The sequence below is a fragment of the Cyrtonyx montezumae genome, unplaced genomic scaffold, assembly GCF_038088225.1.
Source record: "Cyrtonyx montezumae isolate F1298 unplaced genomic scaffold, pur_monq_1.0 scaffold_7, whole genome shotgun sequence".
Taxonomy (NCBI): domain Eukaryota; kingdom Metazoa; phylum Chordata; class Aves; order Galliformes; family Odontophoridae; genus Cyrtonyx; species Cyrtonyx montezumae.
The window spans coordinates 18,010,573-18,031,212 of record NW_027072078.1 but is presented as its reverse complement, the minus strand read 5'-3'; the positions used below and the strand labels follow the sequence as shown (position 1 = coordinate 18,031,212).

General features: G+C 37.9%; 2 protein-coding genes across 11 annotated transcripts in view; one reads left to right on the top strand and one right to left on the bottom strand.

Moving 5' to 3' along the window:
• Window positions 1–11,911, bottom strand: part of TRAK2 (trafficking kinesin protein 2) — a 28,201-nt gene extending 16,290 nt beyond the window's left edge. For 3 of the 6 annotated variants that reach the window (XM_065751077.1, XM_065751080.1, XM_065751081.1), the window contains exons 1-3: window positions 11,305–11,384; window positions 1,569–1,887; window positions 322–516 (exon numbers count right to left, since the gene is read on the bottom strand). In XM_065751077.1, the coding sequence (XP_065607149.1) occupies window positions 322–516; window positions 1,569–1,605 (232 nt within the window). In that variant the 5' untranslated portion in view covers window positions 1,606–1,887; window positions 11,305–11,384. Of the gene's footprint in view, window positions 1–321; window positions 517–1,568; window positions 1,888–11,177; window positions 11,253–11,304; window positions 11,385–11,891 lie in introns of those variants that run through there. The other 3 variants (XM_065751079.1, XM_065751078.1, XM_065751083.1) reach the window with 3 other exon arrangements.
• STRADB (STE20 related adaptor beta) overlaps window positions 11,430–20,640 on the top strand; it is a 126,284-nt gene continuing 117,073 nt past the window's right edge. Inside the window, exons 1-13 of one of the 5 annotated variants that reach the window (XM_065751092.1) lie at window positions 11,430–11,565; window positions 12,328–12,539; window positions 13,516–13,572; window positions 13,897–13,977; window positions 14,364–14,463; window positions 15,815–15,936; window positions 16,383–16,491; window positions 17,021–17,144; window positions 17,611–17,782; window positions 18,210–18,314; window positions 18,550–18,779; window positions 19,421–19,463; window positions 19,924–20,385. In XM_065751092.1, coding sequence (XP_065607164.1) covers window positions 13,561–13,572; window positions 13,897–13,977; window positions 14,364–14,463; window positions 15,815–15,936; window positions 16,383–16,491; window positions 17,021–17,144; window positions 17,611–17,782; window positions 18,210–18,314; window positions 18,550–18,779; window positions 19,421–19,463; window positions 19,924–20,076 — 1,251 coding nt within the window. In that variant the 5' untranslated portion in view covers window positions 11,430–11,565; window positions 12,328–12,539; window positions 13,516–13,560 and the 3' untranslated portion in view covers window positions 20,077–20,385. Of the gene's footprint in view, window positions 11,566–12,327; window positions 12,540–13,158; window positions 13,573–13,896; window positions 13,978–14,363; window positions 14,464–15,814; window positions 15,937–16,382; window positions 16,492–17,020; window positions 17,145–17,610; window positions 17,783–18,209; window positions 18,315–18,549; window positions 18,780–19,420; window positions 19,464–19,923; window positions 20,386–20,640 lie in introns of those variants that run through there. The other 4 variants (XM_065751093.1, XM_065751094.1, XM_065751091.1 and 1 more) reach the window with 4 other exon arrangements.

The window sequence follows — 20,640 nt, the reverse complement described above, 5'->3', positions numbered from 1 at the left end:
TGTTCCTGCTGCATATGCTGTACTTCTCATATTTTATATAATCTAGCACAATTTTAGATTCCCCTCCCCCCCATCATGTTTCTGACCTTATTTCTAAATGAAGCCTAATGATCAGGCAGCCATGTGACATGCTAGTTCAGCTCTAAGAACAGCAGAGTCATACTAAAAACACTTCCTCTGAACTCAACTTTTCGTTCCACTCCTGCTAAAATGTCTGAATTTGAACATTACACTTCTAACATTAATCCCTTAATATTTACATTTTTCTCTTCAATAAATGGAAATAAATAAATAAAAATCCTTAGGCCCAGATATACTCACTCACGTAACGGAATGTCTCCTCATCATGAACTGGAGAAGAGATTTCAGGAAGATGAACATGGCGGGTAGGAGACCGAATCCAATCTTGATTTTCAAAAAGATAAAGGGAGTCCACTCTTAACTTGTAATCTGGCAACTGTTCTTCTAGCATGCTCACCAACTCTACTTCAGGAAGGTCCTCAGCGGAGCAGTCATCTAAAAACGATTAAGTGCCATGTATTTAATATATGCTATTAGTATTTTTAATATATGCTTATAAAAATAAAATATTAAAAATATATTTTAATATATGCTATTAGCTATTTTATAGAAGTATTGATTTAAACTACTATAAAATATTTTTATAAATCTTCATTAGATTTGAAAAGAATTGTTCTGCATTGAACAAATGGCCAGAATACTTATTGATCGAATGCTTAATTGATATTACAGTATTTGCAAGTTCCTCATTCTCAAGTTACTGCAAAACTTCCTGCAAAGTTGTTTTACCTATGGCTCCCTCAGATTTCTCCAATGCAGTATGTGGAATGAATTTCAGCTTCTATTCTTTCCTGCTTACTGAACTAAAACAGAGACCTAATCGCTACCGATTAATTTTGTAGAGTTTCATTGGCTTTAACATAATTACAGTTCTCTTTCCCAAAGGAAATTCACATTTTTCATTTTCTTCTGTTTATGTTTTTGTTTGCCAATTATAGAGGTTTTAATAAAGTGACTATAAATAGCCATTGAATACTGCCTTAAAATCAGGCAACTTGAGTATACAATTCTATTATCATCCATCTGGAATCACAGTTTAAGTAAACATAGTACTTAAAAGTCTGAACAGCAAATTTAGCTCTTCCTGCTTTTTCTCCTTCTCAATAGTATTGGAGAAAAGACAAGAAAAACAAAAAAAAAACAAACAAAAAAAAAAAAAACCACATTAACTCTTAGTTGCTAAAATACTGCATATCAAAGGTATATAATTATTGTTTTTTGAACATGTCCACTAAAGATGAAGTCCATCTTCAATAACTTCCAGTAGAAGAAATGCCAATAACAATCATCAATACTGAATCAAAACCAACATCTCAGAATGGAAACTGATTTTACAAGCTAATTAGAAAGGATTTAACATTTCTGTTCATTTGCAACATCAGGGAAGAAATACAAAGAATGTGAAATGCAAGGATGTTTTCAGGTTGGCCACCTATAAAACATTAGACACATTCAAGATTTGTACCAGAATTATTTCTCCAGCTCACCAGAGATGCTCTCCAAGATCCTGCTATCAAAATTCATGAGTCTTTCTTCACAGTTCACTTCTTCGGAAATTGCATTTTGTAGTCAGATTGTGCATCGTCCCTTTATTGCTTTGGTAGAAAGATGGTTTTGGTTTAGAGACAGAGTAATTGACAGCCATCAAGCTACCCAGACAAATCTGGCATCAGTTCACTTCTGTAGACTGGTTCTTATTCCAGATCTCTTAGGACATGCTCATTTCATCTGAGGAACTACTCATCAGCAAAAATATCTATAGGATATTGTATAAAAGCTGCATGAGATTCTCAACTCAGCCATAACCTAGGAATAAAACAAAGAGAGTGCCAGAATTTAACAGATATCACCCTTTCAAATGAGACAGCTCAATGATTATGACCTCAATTTTTTCCAGTCTATTTCCTCTCTGTATCAACTTAAAAAAAAAAAATGTTTTAATGCTTAGCTTACACAATACATCATTATATATTAAAAAAAAAAGTCTTCTCGCCACACTGATAAGATTCAGCTCTGAGCTTTCTATCTCAGCTCTTCTCATGTGACACATGCTCCAGTTCTTTAACCTCTGCAGGACTCACAATTACTATGTCTCTCATACAAAGAGACCCAGAATTGAACTCACAACTGCATGTGTTGCACTGTGTCTGAATAGAGGTGAAGGATGACATCCCTCAACCAGCTTGCGATTATCCTAACACAGCCCAAGATGGCTGCTGACCTTCCTTTGCAAGGGAACATTGCTGGTTAACATTCCACTTACTGTTTACCAGGACTCACAGGTCCTTTCCTACAAAGCAGCTTTCCAGGCTGCCAGCTCCCAGCACATACTGCTACATGCCTTATTCATTCTGAGGTACAGGACTTGGCATTTGTCTTTACTGAACAAGAGGCAATGGACAAAAACTGACATGCAGGAGACCCTGCCTGAACCCTGGAAGTGTTTTTTGTTGTTGTTTTTCTTGTTTGTTTAATTGTGAGGGTAACCGAGAACTGGAAAAGTCTGTCCAGACAGACTGTGGAGTTTCCATCCTTGGAGATATTCAAGAGTCATCTGAAAATGGTCCTGAGCAAGCAGCACCACATGGCTCTGCCTTGAGCAGGTTGGCCTCTGGAGTTCCCTTCCAATCTCAACCATTCTGTCACTTAAGGTAACAAAGCACGTTCATAAAAAGTGCTTCAGGTCTTCAGATCGTTTAAGGTGTATTTCTCAGTTTAGCAAGTGCTTAAAAAGTAAAAAGCTCAGAGCAATTCTTATACTGTTAGTGATGTAAACACGCTTGGTAAAAGAAACAACCTCCTCACAAGGCAAGGTGGTTTTGTTCTCCATTTTCCACCAGACGTGCCAAGGTTACATTCCTTTCCCTGCAAGTCCTTCTTAGGGACTTCAATACACTATTATATGTTAATTAGAAGGAAGAAAAAAATAAAAAGACCCAAATGTTTAATAAATAGTTCATATTAGCAAATAATATTAATAGGCAGATACTTACAAACGACCATACTAAAACTATGTAAAATATATATATATATATATTTATATTTACTATATATATATATATAGTTTCTTCTGGTTATTCAAGCTTTAATACTGATACGGTTAGATTGCTGCATGAACAATGGTTATGATATCTACTTGCAACCATATTAAAAAGCTGCCAATTAAACAAATACAAATCACATAAAGGAGAAATGATCACAGGCAGTTACAAGACAATGAAGTGTTACAGCAGTTGTGACTACAGTTAAGTGCCTGAGGCCAGTAACAAATCTGTTAGCAATGGCAAGTTTGCCTCAAAAATGGGATATGCCAGCATCCATATGCAGGGGTTACCCCTGCATCAATGCATTAATAATGTTGCATTATTAATGTTAACAGTGCAGTTACACAAGGTACTAAAAGCAGTACAAACAGCTGGAAGATGTCCCAGAAAATAATCACCACAGGACACATCAAATCAATCCTACTTTTACAGCAGAACTCTTAAGCCACAATTCTCCAATAACTAACTTAATCTTACACTTCTTTTACATGAACATCTCACGGAACCATTAGACACCCACAACAATAAAGGTCAGAGGCATGTGTGTCTGATAAAGTAGAGACACTGGGCTGTGCCACCTACATGCACTAACTATGTCACCTGAGCATCAAAGAAGCAAACTTTTGATAATTAGAGTGATGAGCTTACATAACTGTTTTTTATCAATGACTTTAGCTTCTAAACTTAAGGAATTCCTGTCTGGACTAAAAGAATCAAATTACCTGTTTAGTAAATAACTAGTCTCCACAAAACAGCTCTGATCAATATTCCAGATTAATGAAGAAATTTGTAACAACAACTGATTTTTCTTGCCATAATTAATAAACGAACAAACAAATTAATATCTCCTGACAAAACTCATATTCTTGCCCAATTTTAAAAATATTAGAAGGTGGAATCCTTCCTTGATCTGTTACTTCTGCAGCTACTACTCTCAACATTTCCTACAGTCCTACTCCCATGTAGGAGTATATGTGCATTTATAACTCATATATTATACCTATATGCGCATTTATAACTCATCTGCTTTGAGTTTCAAAGTTTTCTTAAACATCCCAGGAGGAACTGGATCAAGTACAATAATATAGAAAAAAAATAAAATAAAACATTTTCTAAAAAGTATAGCCACTTTATAACTACATGACAGTGGATAATATTTATTTAAGTCATCGTTTTATTTGTATTTGGTTAATCAGAAAACAAAAACTTCCTCTATACTTTTTCACTACCAAGTTTTTGATTTAAAAAAGCAACCAAAAAAATTAAAAGAAATAAATAACCAAAGACAGCTATGCTAAGTAATGTATAGTTATTTTTCATAACTGTAGAAGTTTGTTATGCAAGAAGTGTGCAGCTGGGATGATTTTATAAATACATGAGCCACTATAGAGCAAGAGAAAAATATCAGAATCCAGCTGTTTCTTTATGACTCTGATTGAAAAATGAATGTCATTTCCTCTCAAGACTGAAGCTAATCTCTCTTTAATGTAGTCCAAAGCAGAAACAGCATTTCTTGCAGGTCGATACAGTTCAAACAATCATGGGGAAAAAAGAAAATGATTTTTTGTTGAAGTTTCTAGAGCACCATTCCAATAACAAACTTCTGACTTCAGAGAGCAACTTCATTTGCAACTCCCTTGAAAAGCAAGCACCATAGAAGTCAATATCACCACTTCCAGAGTTTCCCATAGCTTTATTCCAGCATGCCATGGGGTAACTTCACTGGAAATTTGACCAGCCAACATGCTGTGCAGTAAAACCCTGACAGTTCCCTGACCCTTTTAGTCTGCAGTACTGCAACTGTAAAACTATTCCTGAAAGCACAGCTTCCACCTGCAAGTTCCATGTATACTTACATCCACATGGATAATACCCACAACATTTATAACATGGTTTTAATATACATAGCTCTACTATAAGAAGATGGTTAGAAATACAAATTAACTACTTGAGTTGTACAAAGAGATGTGCCTGAAGCAGAAGCCAGAGACTTTCTCAGGTATTCTTCTACTCTGAATAAAAAATAAAAATAAAATCACACACAAGTTGGAAAAAGTGGACAGTGAATACGAACAAGTGTCAAACAACTTAGGTCTGGTATTTATAGTGAAAAGGATTAAAGCATTAAACATTAAATATTGAATTTAAACTACGTCTGTCAGAAATTCAGAAACCAACTACGGCATTGACTAAAATCACAACAAAGATTAAAATAATTTGAAAATCCTTTTTGTGTATAGAAACTAAAATGAAGGGCAGAACACTAAACAAGGTTATTAATTTATAATTATTAATTTGTATCAAAAAGGAAAAAAAAAGTAAGAAAGTTGTTAATTTGGGGAAATAACAACTAAGTCATTTATAACTTGACTGCAGCTTTGTCATCTATTCAGCAGGTAAGGCTACTTGAAAAGCAGAACTGGAGTTTATCTTCTCTTAGACATTTTGGAAAAGAACGAATGCAATTCAAAACACCAAGCGACTGAAAAAGCAGAAACTTACATTAACCTACTTAAAACAACCTGTGCAGTTCTTCCTACTTTGTCTCAAGGCTCAAAGGAAATAGCACTGTCAGAAAACACTTCTTGTTGTCTGAATTAAACCTAGATGTTGTTCTCTTCACAAATACAATTTATCTCTTGTTTATGTTTGAAAACGAATTGTCTAAGAAGCAGATGTTCTTTCAGTGTGCAAAAACAGCTCTGCTGTCATCTTTCATGTTCTGCCTCACAATTACATGACAAAACTTGAAGCACTGTAATACCTTGCCGATACCACCTGCCCTTCTGGGCCATTTATCCTAAGAACTACTTTGACAGATCTCAAGTAACCCCTGGCTTCAGTACTACACTGCAGCGTCAAACCACACACCCTCAGTTTGTTCTTGCTGCAATTTTCTTTGATTAAATATTTTAAATTTTGAATGCTAAGTGCTTCTCTGTATATTTTATGATCAACACTCAACTCACTATAACAGAGGATTAATTTAGTTGGCATATATGAATTTCACTAGAGAATTAAAGTTAGCTCTAAAAGCCATGCCATTTTCTTCTTATAAAAAGGAATAAAGGTTTCAGTTTCCAGTTGGATCATTTGTTAACAGTAAAGACATTCAGAGACATTCGTTATGAATTAAAAGACAGCTCCTGATCTTTCTTACTCCGCTGTGCAAGACAGCCCAACTTCTTCCCTTCTCTGTTCCCTCTTTCACATCCTTTATTAACCACTGAACAGTAAAAAATCTGAAGGACTCGTGTCATAAACTATCAAGAGCAGACTGAACACAACCACAGTACAAAAAACTACTGATTTAGTACTTTAATTACTTCACTTTTTCACAATTGTTAGAAGAACTTATAAGAAAATACCATTTCCACTGTTAGTTTACTATACTGCTTTTACACAAGTGTACTTGTCAACAGTTTTATCCTCATACGCTTCATATGCCCATTTCCCATTGATGTTGAAGTCTTTTAGAAGTAATTCAACTGAATATGAGAAAACCAAATAGAATTCAAATATTGGAGAACGGTTTACATGCAGAAGTGATGCCCTCTAAAGAAAAGCTGCAACATCAGACAACATTACATAAACAAACATGAGATACACATGTATGTGTGTGTATTTGCATGTTCTCCAAACTAAACTCTCTAACACACCGTGCGTTTCAGAATTCAACTATCAAATAGCTTGAGACAACAAGCTAAAACAAACACGCCTATCGCATGCTTAAACAAAACTTATCTTGAGTAAGTTAGAACTAAACCTAGACCTTCAGTGCATGCCCCACAAAATCCAGTTTGCATAGAGATTTACTAGATCAACTGTGCATGGAAAATAGACAAGACGAAAAACAAATGCAGTGCTGGAGCCTATTAACACCAAGAAGTACACCAAGTGCGGACACTATTGCTTAGGGCTCAAGCAACGGTGTGATTGTTAACCAACATTATAACAAGATCTGACAAAGCTCCCAAGGAGAACTATATAAAACAAAAGCGTAATAACTGAAAAATAAGAACAGTTAGAAGACCAAATTAAAAGCATTAAGAGAAATATTCATCAATTTTTTAATCAGTGTTGTCATTGTGGCAGGAGGATTAGAACTTGATCTCTTCCAACCCAAGTCATTCTGCTGATTCTGCAAATGTGCATATATAAATAAAATGGAAGCCACATATTCCATTAAAGCACTGGTATTTCAACATCATTCCATCTTAGTGTAAAGGAGACAAAAATAACTTCTCTTGTGAATCTGGTGAGATATTAAAGTAATTTTTTCTTCAGCAAGTCAAAAAATCTCAACCAAAATTAATTGCAAAAGCAAGATTGAGGGCAGACTTAGAAAAGTTGAAACAGCCATGAAATATTACACAGATGAGTTAATCTGCTCTTTGTAGCTGCCACTCCGAGCAAGATGAATGCAAAAAGGCAGTTGTGCCATCTTATTTAAGAACATAATTCTGAAGACTTTCTACCACTAGAGAAGAACCCTGTTACTTCAAATCACAATGATCTGAAAGCAGAGATGAGCTGCTTTTACAACAGGAAAGACTAGATAAACAATATAGGTTTTCATTTCTTCCTGCATTAAAGCTTAAAAATACTTTCAAAATATTGGCATCTGTTTTGACAACATCCAAACTCAAACAGAAACATCCTGTTATTTTCTCTATTTTCCATTTGTTGTCAACAATTGCCTCTTCATCAGCCTCTGGAAAGACCAAATGAGATTTGTTGCTCTGTGTAGTTATAGGATGCAAGACGACAGGCCACAAGTAACACAAGGAAGATTTCAACAACAAAGAAGAAAACAATTCTAAAGCAAGGCTACCTTTCCAAAAAGAAGCCAAATGAATAAGTCAGTTATTCAGAATACCAAATCTTACTGTCACACTAACACGTTAAAACAGAATGATTGTATTAAGTCATTAAACACACTGCTTTTTATTACTACAACTGGAATGCTGTCGTCAGCTAATAACAAAAAAAAATATTTTGCATTTCAAGGTTAATGAAACAGTTCTATTCTTACAGCAAACATGACCACACTGAATTGCTGCCAAAGCATTCCTGGGACTCCTGCTTGGAAGCAGAAGCCGAATCTTCCAACAGTATATAGTAAGAGATAGAAGACAAAGGAACATACACACCAAAAACAAGTATCCGTGAACGTGAACTTTATCAATTGCAGATACCACTTGCTGTGTGTCTCACACCTATTTTAGCTCCAGCCATTACTATCCCCACAGAGGCCCAAATAATGCCTGTTTTTCCTCTCACATAAGAAGAAGAATCATTTCAAAGAAAAAGCAAACAATTCTAATAACAGATACTCAGATACTACTAAATAAACATAAGCAATCCTGTATCAGACCATCAACTTCCAGAACTTCCAGGTAACAACTTCCAGAAACTGATATAAAAAATAGAACAAAACCAGAACCCCAAGTGCATCTCCTGCATGCTTTTTAAACTTGGAGTAGGGGTTAAGGGTTCAGAGCGGATGCAGGAGAACATCTCACACAAGATTATGTGTATCAAGGGAGTAACAACACTGAACAGAACAGTTCTCGCATGATCTTCATTTGGCCTTTGGCCAGCTGGACACTTTTGTTCCTTGTCAGCCTTTATCTCCATACACAACAAAACTAGCTGTTCAGTACGTGCATATATGCTGTTTGTCTGTGTATACATGAACAGTGCTGAATTTCACAGTGCAAGACTAACATTTTTATAAAATCCTACATGTTTGGAGGTTGTACCACTGTACTACACAATGCAGAAATAACATACACTTAATTGAATTCTATCTTTGGCAGAAACTATGAGCACTACCTAAAAGAAATAACCATATAAAGTTTTATCAATTCCCAGTTCTTTTCTATAAATGCACAATCATAACATTAATGTGTGCACATTCTTGTGGGTACACCTCTGGTGTTTGTTTGTTTTTTTAAATCATCTATTTCTTTAGAGGAAAAAAGACTATCCTCTATTTGTTAGTTAGGGAGTATAAAAACGTCACATGCTCTTGCAGCAAGTGCTGTGCTTGTATTTCATTTAAGGATTGTTAGAGGCTTCTTCAAAAATTGAAGCTTGTTGTCTATACTTAAGATGAACTTAAATAATATTTTCCACTAAAATCGCTAATGTTTTCAGATTGATGCATAGCTGGATTCAGCCAAGTGAATGGTTTTAATTTCTTAACATATACCATGGTCAGCACTCAGAATTTTAATCACTACAATTCTCTATCTATTAAAATAAACCAGACTGAACAATGTGACCCAGTCATCAGAGTACTGCTAACAACGTAACTAGTTAAAGGGATCTGTAATCTCTTTGGTAAACATCTCTGCAAAAATGCTATTTTTGTAGCTTCCTGGAAAACTTATCAAAGAATCACATGTTCATCCTTCCTGAAACAGCAAAAAAAATTCACCCCCGTCAGCCCTCTACTATATTAGATGCAAAAGAACAACAGAATGTCCAGACTGTCCACCATTCGACTTCTTAAAACACATTTTCAAATCCTTATTATAGAAATGTGATGAACTGATTCAGATCCAGTAGTGAACACCATCACTAAAGAGCTCTTAAGTTTCAGGTACTGGAAATTTTTTTCAAGTTGCCTTCAGTGTTAGAAGTACAATTAAAAGAAAAAACCTTGAGGATGCATGCCTTCAATACAATGAGGTAAACAGCCTACTTAATTTCCCTGAAAAATATATATACCAACTGTGAGAAAATAGATGAAAAGCACAGGCAATGTAGACAAGAAGTAGAGGAGCAGAAATGAATACCAAGCATGTTTAGCCTGGTTGAAAAGCATCACATACTAGTTGTTGGAGAAACATTTCCTCTTCATTATCTCAATTCCTCCTTACCAGCCTTCCTCCAAACAAATAGATGCCTGGCTCTATCAGTAGAGTGCCAAATGCCTTCACATCTGAGGTATCACACCGATTTCTGTCTGCACATCCAGGCAGGCTGTATTACCTGTGGGTGGGAACCCACAGACCAGCATGCCTATAAGCCTTGGAATTAGAGATATCTAGCTTTCCATGCATTTGTTCTACTGTTCTCCTTCCTCCTTTGTCCATCACATTAAACTCTAGGTATGTTAAGACTTGTCTTCTTTACGTGCATTTCCACCACAACAGATTAACTTCAATACTTTCTATGTGGTTTTCTTAGCTAACAAGCATAAGAAATGAAATACAACCAGCTGCAAGCTTTAGTGTGTGCCTATAATTACAGTAAAGATAAAAATCCCAATAAAGGCTAATAAAATACATACTTCTAAAATGAAAATTTTAATGTTTAACTCTTACATGAAAGCTAACCTCAAATTCACTATGCTGCCTTGTAACATTGTGTTAAGACTTATTTCATAGTATCTGATGTATTTGAACCACATTCTCACTACCAGACAATAACTCTGAAACATAACAAGAAATGATGTTTTCAACACTGTACAGTTAAAGATTACTTTCAAAAATAATAATAATAATAATACAAGGATGCAGCTCCATGCAGCATGTTTTTACTGGGTAGACAACAGGAAAAAACCTATTACTGCAGTTTACTCAGAAGCTCAGAATGCAATGCTATAATTAAAAAGCTGAATCGCCTTGCCCTGAAGTCCATACAAAACCTGAAACACAATTGATATTTTGCCAAGCTTTGCATTCTGTGAGCAGAGACGTAGTCTCCCATACGGAGCCCACGTGGGTAAGGGCACTTTTACCACAGGATGAACTTGGCGGCACACTGAAGGTCACACCACCCACCGCCTGCGGTCACTGCCATCGCCCCAGCAGAAGTCTGGCATCCGACTGCAGTCAGATATGCACATATCACAAGCATAAAGCTTAGCATCACCTACATCTATATTACTGCCCGAAAAAGATCTCCACCAGCCTCACCGCAAGAACAACCGAGGGCTGTCGCTTGACTCCCACTCGGAACAGCACAGCACAATATACCATAGCATAGCCCAGCCCAGCCCAGCCCAGCCGCAGGCCCGCAGCCGGGGCCCAGCCGTACCCCAGTCACCTCTCGTGCTCCTCAGCCACAACACGCACCCGCTGCACCTCAGCAGCTTGCAGCGAGAATTCACAGAACACCTATAAGCGGCACAACCATCCCAAACAAGCGCCGAGCAGCGCCTTACCCGAGCTCCCTCAGTCGCTCCGCCTCCCCGCCGCCGCCCTGCGCTCGCGGCTGACAGAGGCCCGCCGTGCAATCAGCCGGCGACCGAGGAAGCGCGGCGATGACTTCCGCCCGGCTGTCACGGAACTACAAGCCCCGGCACGCCGCGCGGCGCGGCTGGGCCACCCGCCGCCAGGGGCCGGACCCGCGGCACACCGGGCCGCTCGCAGTTACGGCCCCGCCACCTCTTGCGGCTCCGCGGGGTTCCGGGCTTGCGGCGGCGGTACGTCCTCATCCCCGCGGGGCTCCGAGCTGGCCGCGCCTCCGGAATTGCTGTCGGGGGTGCTTGAAGGGCCGGGAGTAGGGGGGCGGTGCGGGGAGTGGGGAAGCGCTGTCCCGGCCGCGCGGGACTAAGGGAAGCAGGAGTGGGTGGGCACCCTGAGGGAAAAGTACGAGCTGGGCTAAGGGAGGCTGGGGGCGCTCTTTTGCGTTCCGCTCCTTTAGTCACGGACTTCAAGTCAGTACCTGACAGAGATCGCTTAACTAGAACCGCTTCAGCCACTCAACCTCAAGTAAGAGCTGCAGAACCTCAGTAACGTTTGGTGGTACCTGGGCTTTGGGCTACAGGGCCTCCGCACCTCACGTCTTTCTGGAAATAGATAGAATTTGCTCTGCCCCGTATCGCCGCATCTGGAGCTTTAACCAAGTTGCGATGACTGTCAGCTCAGCTGTGTACTGCTGTCACAGCCTGCAGTAAAAAGAAAGGCTTAGGTTAGGGACTTGACCCACAGCCATAATGAAAACGGACACAACATTATACTATGGAATTTAAAAAAAGATCAAGAAACAATAATGTTATTAAAAACAAATGTGAATTAGGGACACCTCTGCTGTCTGGTTAGCCTCCTGCACAGCTTTGAACCAATGATTTTACTTTAGCATACCCAAGTTACTAAGACATTTCTCACCTTAGCTTTTGTATCTTAGTGTTCCAACCAACAGAGTAACTACTTTCGTATAATGAAACAAGATTTCTTTTTTTCAGGTATAACAAGGTTGCTGTAGCTGTTACTGAACTGGACAAGGTCTTGAGGAAACTGCATTTTTTTACTACTCTGCCACAGGCTTCTCCAGTGAAGTGGGAAAGTCAAGCCCTGATCCTCTTAACAGAGCCAAACACCTATTAAGGATCTCTCCATTTTTCATATTTGAAAAGGAATTGCAACATATCTACAAGTTTTTTTGTTTGGTTGGTTGGTTGGTTTTGGTTTTTTTTTAGGGTATGAAAGGTTACGGTTACTGATAGCTTAGGTATTTGGCAGTAGATGGCTCATTAGTGCTTGTTCACTTTTCAGTGTTGCCTAGATTAAAGAGTATCCATAATTTTAATGAAGGATGTAATCAAGCTTAGGCCCTTGATTAACAAAATTATCTGGTTTGGATGTAGTAGTTGACCTTCTGAAGTGAACTTTCAAGCACTAATTACATGTTAATGTGGAACTACCCCCAGCACCCGACTTTACATCAGCTGTCCGGTAGGACTGATTCACACAGTAGAAGACTTCCGTGTGGATCATCAGGTAGCTTAATGTAGATGAGGTAGTCCCACTTTATGCTTCAGAAGCTGTGGTGTGCCTATGAGACATAACTCCCTCTCTCTGTCCTCACTGTATAAGCTTTCAAAGTGTTGGACAAAAAAAAGTCTGTTGGACTTGTAGTGATTCTGATCTGTGAGGGAGTTTGAGTGCTGATTCTGTGACCTAAGTGTGTGAAAAAAATCAGTTGTCTCCCCTTTTTCTCATTCAAGTTCCCTACAGCAGTATTTTTGTGAGCTAGTTCAGCTGCACACAGCTGTGCTTCTTTAAAATAGGTTGGTGTTTTTTCTTTCTTACGAACTGTTAGTGATACACAAATACATTTCTGTCTTATTTTCTGCATGTATGCAGTAGACTTCCAATTAAATCGTTTGTTCAGAAATGGTAATAAGATCTCTAAACCCATGAATTAAAAAGGAAAACTTTAAGTTGCAATGTACGTGGCATATACTTGGTTATGGAGTGTGACATCCATGCACTGCTCAAAGGCTTAATAGAAAAGCAGGCCTTCCCAATGCTGAAAAAGTTTCAGTGTGTGACATAACTGAGAGGAATGCCTCACACTTCTGATTTATAGGAAGACTTACTTTTATCATGGGTTTATGTATAATCTTACATGTCTGCTTTAATTTTTCTAGGATCAATGGGTGTATGTGACTTTTCACCTCATCTAAAGTGGTTCCATGTCTTGTTTGGTAAGTTTGTATTTGGGAATCTTTGACAGTTGTACCTTGTTAGCCAGTGATACCTTGAAGTGAAACAGTTCTGGTGAAATGTTTTGCTTAAGTGGATTTCCACAGTTCTGAGATACTGGATCTTTCTTGTATCAACTTTTGGTGAAGACTGTTTAGTTCCTAGTCTACCCATATACTCTATACTGTTTTCTAACCCCTTGCATGTCTAATGTGTAGCTGAAAACTTTCTGAACTGCAGCTTATTAGGGTTGTGTTGTTTTCCCACTGCCTTGTTTAATAAATGGCATCAAGACCACTACCAACTCACTTGTTTCTTTTCACAAGGACTGTTCCTGTATTCTGCGTACACCAGTTGAGTCAATCCGACCAGAAAAGCAATCTCAGAGCAGCAGCCATGAGTCCCTGGTAAGAAAAAAAAACACAAATAAGAGAAGCATTAATTGGCAAAGTTCAGTACAAAGTTGCACACGTGGAAAAACATATATATATAGTTAGTGAGCACTTAATAAAATACTAACAGGAAAAATAACTGGAGTACTTTGGGGCTTCCACTTCAAAAGGTGACTGTAGTTGACTAAATATTACTCATAATCTTTTACTAGTTTAAATAAACAGAAAAAACAAAACCAGTAGCTTATTTATGTAAATCTCAGTGTAGTGGTAGAAGTGCCAGCTTGAATATTCTGACTTCAGCACTTGATCTTAGCATTCTAATTGATGCTATTTATGCATTAATTTTAAACATAAATGTACATAGTAATTCTAAGAACTGTGTTTTTCTCCATTGTTAGGCTGATTCTGAGCTAGCTTGGATTCCCCCATCTAAAGGAGGGAATGAAATGATATTTTGCTCTTCTAATGTCTCTCACTATGAACTCCAGGTGGAAATAGGTAACACAACTGCACCTTAAAATATTTCTTGTTCTTGCAGATGCATTCTCTCTGTAGGCTACTGCTAACTGCAGTAAATATTAATTTTGGAAAAGATATTATCAACTGACTAAAACTATTCTTGTTTCTGCTATCTTCTATTCTTGAGAAAAGTACAGATTCACTTGTTTCAGTTAGCACTTGCTTTAAAATATAAGACAAATTAATAATTATCTGAATTTTTCTTTTGACATTTGTGCATTTGGACATAATTGTCCTAAAATCTGTGGCATGTGCGCAATAAATACAGCATTAAGTAACATCCTAACCTGTCACTTGGCTACTTGAGTCGATTGTCTTAATGATGGCTGCACTGAATCCCACTGTTCAAGCTTAGAATCATGCAGTTGTTTAATTTAGAAGGGACATTTAAAGGCCACCTAGTCCAACTTCACTGCAGTGAACGGGGACATCTACACTAGATGTTGTCTCAGTTCTTGGAGATTAGACTGCAGAGGTCTAGCCATCTCCCCATGCCAGGGCCACTGCCATCACAGACACCAATATGGTTATGTAGAAAATGGCAAAATGGTGTTTAATAGCGCACGGCAGCTCCTTATATATATACATCTATCATCGTCTACATCCCTAAGCATGTATAGTTAATTAATCTCAGAGCAGGGAAGGTCCTGTCCCGTAATATCCCAATGTCCCAGCCACGCCTACTACATCAGGTTGCTTGGAGCCCTGTCCAGCCTAAGCCTTAATTGTTTCCAAGGACAGAGTCTACCACCTCTCTGGGCAACCTGTGCAACTGCCTCACTGCCCTTACTGTAGAAAAACTTCCTTATGTCCAATCAAAATCTCCCCTTGACCTATCACTACAGACCCTGCTAAAGAGTCTGTCCCCTTCCTTCTTGTAGCTCCCCTTTAGAGATACTGAATGGCTGCAATCAGGTCTCCCTGGAGCTTTCTCTTCTCCAGGCAGAACTGCATCTGCCTTGGCCTGAACTTGTAGAGATGTCCCATCTCTCGCATCATTTTTGTGGCCCTCCTTTGGATGCTCTCTAACAGGTCCACATCTCTCCTGTTTATTCTAATGTGTACATTTAAAGGGTTGTTAATGTAGATGCATTATTGACACTGACAAACATTTAAATGTCCTTTGTTGCTCTAAAAATAGCAGAACCAAGTTTAACTTATTTGTGGATATATTTTGCCCCATCTACTTAAGTTGTTGGCGTGCTGAAAGAAAAGATCACACTGCTATCCATTGCAATTTCAAAACTGTAAAGTTCTCTAACTATAAGGAAAAATTATGTGGTGACTTACTACATTTTCCAATATTAAGGTATCCACTTCTGGGTTTCAGGAAGGAGATTCAACAACTTAACTTCAATCTACCTTGCACGGCATACACCTACAGGCATGCAAGTTGCCGTAAGGATCACAGACCTAGAAAGCTGCTCAGAAGAGCATCTGAAAGCCTTACAGGTAAAACAACAGTACTTCTGAAGACGCTTTGGAACACATAAGGGTTTACTAAGCAGAGGTAGCCCTAGTGCTCTTACTGGGCGACTGAATTCAAATTTTTCTCTACAAATGAATAGAAAAGGCTCGTGTAAGTCTGAAAGAGTTGCATTCTGAAGAAAACGCTGACAAGTGTTTCATTTAGGAACGCTCATTTAGTTTTACATCTTTTACTTTGAAACACATTTTGTGCACTGCATTTAACAGCAAAATTTACAACTGTGAACAAACTACACTTCAGAAAAATGCAATCATATGCTAGTTATTTCGATTTCTATTGCAGTATGCTCATCACGTGCAATTTAGTATATATACACAGTGGACAGTTCTTTCTACTGATGACTGATATAATGCTCTTACTCAGACAGTTGTTTTGCAATTAACACATCAATTTTCATTTAATTCCATAGAATGAGGTGGTTTTATCCCACTTTTTCCAGCATCCCAACGTAATGACGCTTTGGACAGTGTTTACAGCTGGTAGTTGGCTTTGGGTCATTTCTCCATTCATGGCCTATGGTAAGAACTTGTTAACTGCAGTTTTGGAATAAGGAAAAGGATTGATGAAATTTGGGCTACACAGCTGACACCTGTTTTTTTCTTTAAGAATCTCTTGTCTTGTAGAGAAAGAGAGGGGAGGAAAGAAAAAAGAACTCCCAACAGACACACTTTCACGAATCCCTTGTTTAGATAAGTCTTCTGTATATCATCTTCCTCCCCAGAAAAGACTGGCATTTGAGTTGCATTAAATTGCATTTAGTCCTAACACCCACAACATATGGAGTGATAAGTGAGAGACACATTTGACCTTACAGAATTTTTAATTTAAAGAATAGAAAATTTGTTGGCCTCAGTGCAGGTTTGGCATAGGCTTTCAGTTAGCAAGCACAACATGAGTGTAATCCTTGATGGATGCATCAGCTGCATCTATGTAAGAGTTCTTCATGTACCACAGTCACTCTTGGTGAATGTATATGACAAAAGAGGCATAGAAAACATGTTGAAGGTGGCTTGTTAGGCTTAGGGTATTTTTTCCCCCTGCTTCCAGGTTCTGCTAGACACCTGCTGAAGACTTACTTTCCTGAAGGAATGAGTGAAGCTTTGATAGGGAACATTCTGTTTGGTGCAATCAGAGGATTAAATTACATGCACCAGAACGGCTACATTCACAGGTAGGACAATGTCAATGCCATAGGAAAGAATCAGATTACAGCATCTGGTTTATTAGGAATTTAATTTCACTTCAAAACCCATATTCAGTTCAGCTGTTGTCTCCTTTCCTTTTTCCACATATTTCTTAGAGCAGATGCAGACACAGCGCAGGAGCAGGGTCTTTTTTGTTTGTTTTGTTTTAAATAATATAGCAGAACAGATAAACACTTCCTTATTTTACGCTCTTTGCAAGGATGGAGAGAAGACTCTTCTCCAGTGTCAGGCAGTCAGTTTTTCTTGCTAACCATTTATTGGGGTGTATTAAAAAGATAGCTTATGCTAAGTGAAGACCACCTGTGGAAATAGTCTGCTAAACAGAGCTGCGTGTAAACCCCTCAATATAAATTAATGAAAGATTTTCATATTTCTATTTTAATAGTGCTTTGAGTAATGTGCATAACTAAAATTTATCACTTTTTGTTACAGGAATATTAAAGCTAGCCACATTCTGATTTCAGAGGATGGACTGGTTTCTCTCTCTGGCTTAAACAACCTCTACAGTTTAGTTAGCAATGGACAAAAGTCAAAGGTGGTATATGACTTCCCTCAGTTCAGTACATCTGTGCTTCCTTGGCTGAGCCCTGAACTACTGAGGCAGGTCAGTGTAAAATAGTCTTCATTCTTCCTATTCCAAGTTAACAGGAAATACTCAACTTCTATTTTACATCTGCTTGTAGAAGTGCAATAGAAGCTGTTGAACTGCAACTTAAAAACAAAACAGAAAAACACAGATGAACTGAATTTGGGATTCTTCTAGACATAACAGGTTTTAAAGCTGTTGGTACGGTGGTGGTGCTGTACAACTGAATCTGCCTGATTCTCTTCCTGAAAAGTAGAGCAGATCCTGTCTTCAGTGGGACATCACATTTATGAGAAAAAAAAAAAAAGCCTGTCTCAGTTTGTTAATTGCCTCAATCTTATGTAGATTACATAATATTAGAATTGTGTCTTGACTGTGGTATTTGTATTTTTGTTTGCACTGATCAATGGTGTTAGTGGTGCAGTAAGTTTTATCTCTCATACAGGATTTGTCTGGGTATAACATGAAGTCTGACATTTACAGTGTGGGAATAACAGCATGTGAATTAGCCAATGGACACGTTCCATTTCAAGACATGCCTCGGACTCAGGTATGATGCTAAACTCCATTTCTACTTCACAGGACACTGAGATTTTTTTCTCTTTTTAAATAAAACATTACTGAGATAAGCCAGTGCTGTTACTGATGAAATGGCAGCAGCTTTAACTTATTTCAAACATGCATGTTTCTTACTAGAGTAAATAATCCTTTCTTGGAGATTCACAGCATAGCTCGAATAGGACTATGGATGGTACATTTTTAGAACCACTATTCCTTTCTACCAGATGCTGCTGCAGAAGCTGAAAGGTCCCACATACTATCCTTGGGATGTAAATGTCTTCCCCCATGGGGAATCCAGAATGAAGAATTCCCAATCAGGTGTTGATTCTGGAATTAGTGAGAGTATGACGCGCACAATGACAAGTGAGAAACTACAAAATCCTGTTTCCAAAACATTTTCCCCTGCATTCTACAACTTGGTAGAACTTTGCTTGCAACAGGACCCTGAGAAAAGGTAATTTTCTGGTGAAAATTAATTTGGTGTCATTTTAGTCTTAGACTAAGTCTAGCCCACAGATTGGGATACATGATTAGTTGAACACCGTTAAAATCAGAATTTCAGACCAGACTCACTGCACGTAACCCTATAGTTATGTTTAGTCTTGTACTTTAAGAACTGTCTTATCTGACAAAGGAACCATGCTTTTAAAGTTTCGTTTGACTCCCTTCAGGCCTGGATCTCTTACGGTATGAATCTATTTTGTATTGTGGTTAGACAAGTAAAATTAATTTTAAACATGCACCTTGTCCAAGAAAAAAAATGGCAAACTTAAGTATATATTTTCAGTATGAAGTATGAAGTATGCCTTTTCTGAATGAGACATAAAATCTCTTGTTAAGCAGAAAAGTAAAAAACAAAAACAAAAAAAACCCAAACAGAAACACAACTTTAAAAGTAAACTCATCTCTTCAGTAGCACTCACTACACATTGAGACAGAAAATGTAAAAATTCTATGCTGCCTTTCTCATGATTCACATTTGATCACATGCATTAACAACCACGCAGCTTAAACTGATTTGTCAGACTAACCCCTTTTCCAAAAGCAGTATTTAACTTTGCAATATGTAATTGTATTGTTCATTTTATGATGCAGGCCGTCAGCGAGCAGTTTGCTTTCTCATACGTTCTTCAAACAGGTGAGTTCACTAAATTTTCTTCAAACGGCACAGCTTTCAAAAATAATCAAAATAAGTGCTAAAATATTAGAGTTGGATTACAAAATAATTAGGTCAGCTGGAAGCAAAAACTATCATGTAACAGCTCATCTGCTTCAGACAACTTTTATAAAAGGGTACTGGTAGGACACATCATTAGAATAATCTATTTTCTCTTTGATAATGTTGGTTTAACTTAACTCAGCCTGATGAGAAAATTAGTAAATATTCTGGATTTCAAGTATAAGAATTCCATAGCTAATTAGTCATGAAAGATGAATTCAGTTTTCTGTAGAGTGAGGAAAGAGAAACCTCTTATCCCATTTTCAATACTGTTACATGCAAGAACATGGCTCTATGACTTCTACATTTTTGATTGTCAGATACAAGGTTATGCAGACATAATTGCAGCCCTCTTTTGATTAACTTTTCTTCTTCATAGGTAAAAGAACAGACACAGAACTCACTACTGTCCCTGTTACCACCTCCTGTTCAAAATAACAGATCGGAGTTCTTGGCGCTGCCTTCAGCAGTAGCTGAGGCTGAACTTGGATGTATTACTGCAAATCAACACGATACAGACTGGGAATTCTAAGTAGATACCAAACAATCATACCTCTACTATGCTTCAAAGAAGGAAAATGTGATTTCTCTTGCTGCTTTAGTTTGTATGGTTAAAATACAATTAGACACAGTATACTTGAAAAACGCAGTTAAGGCGGCCGCATTTCATTAACTTCATCATATGTTCGTATCATGAAGTGCAGTATGCCTCATTTTTTCAGATCACGTGCAAAACTGCATGTATGGAACAACTGAATCCTTACCTCCCTCTTTCAAAATATTTCTTAAAAAACATGAGGGTTCCTGCTGTATTTTCACTTTATACTGCACTTTTTAGCTCGTATTACTGCAGTCCAAATGCCTTTCTAAATTCAGGCTTTGTCTTTTGTCTACAGTTTTTCTTCAGTAATCTGTTTATCTTTCATTGTCACCTAGATTATCTTAGTGAGGAAGAATCTTCCATTTTCAAGCCTAAATCTGAAACTGCAGAAATGAGTTTCTCCCACCTCCCAGAAGGTGTGTCGCTCAGTTGACATGCTATCAGTGTTTGCCCTAAGTTAGCTATCCATCAAGTCTTCCCTGCAGTTTCAATACT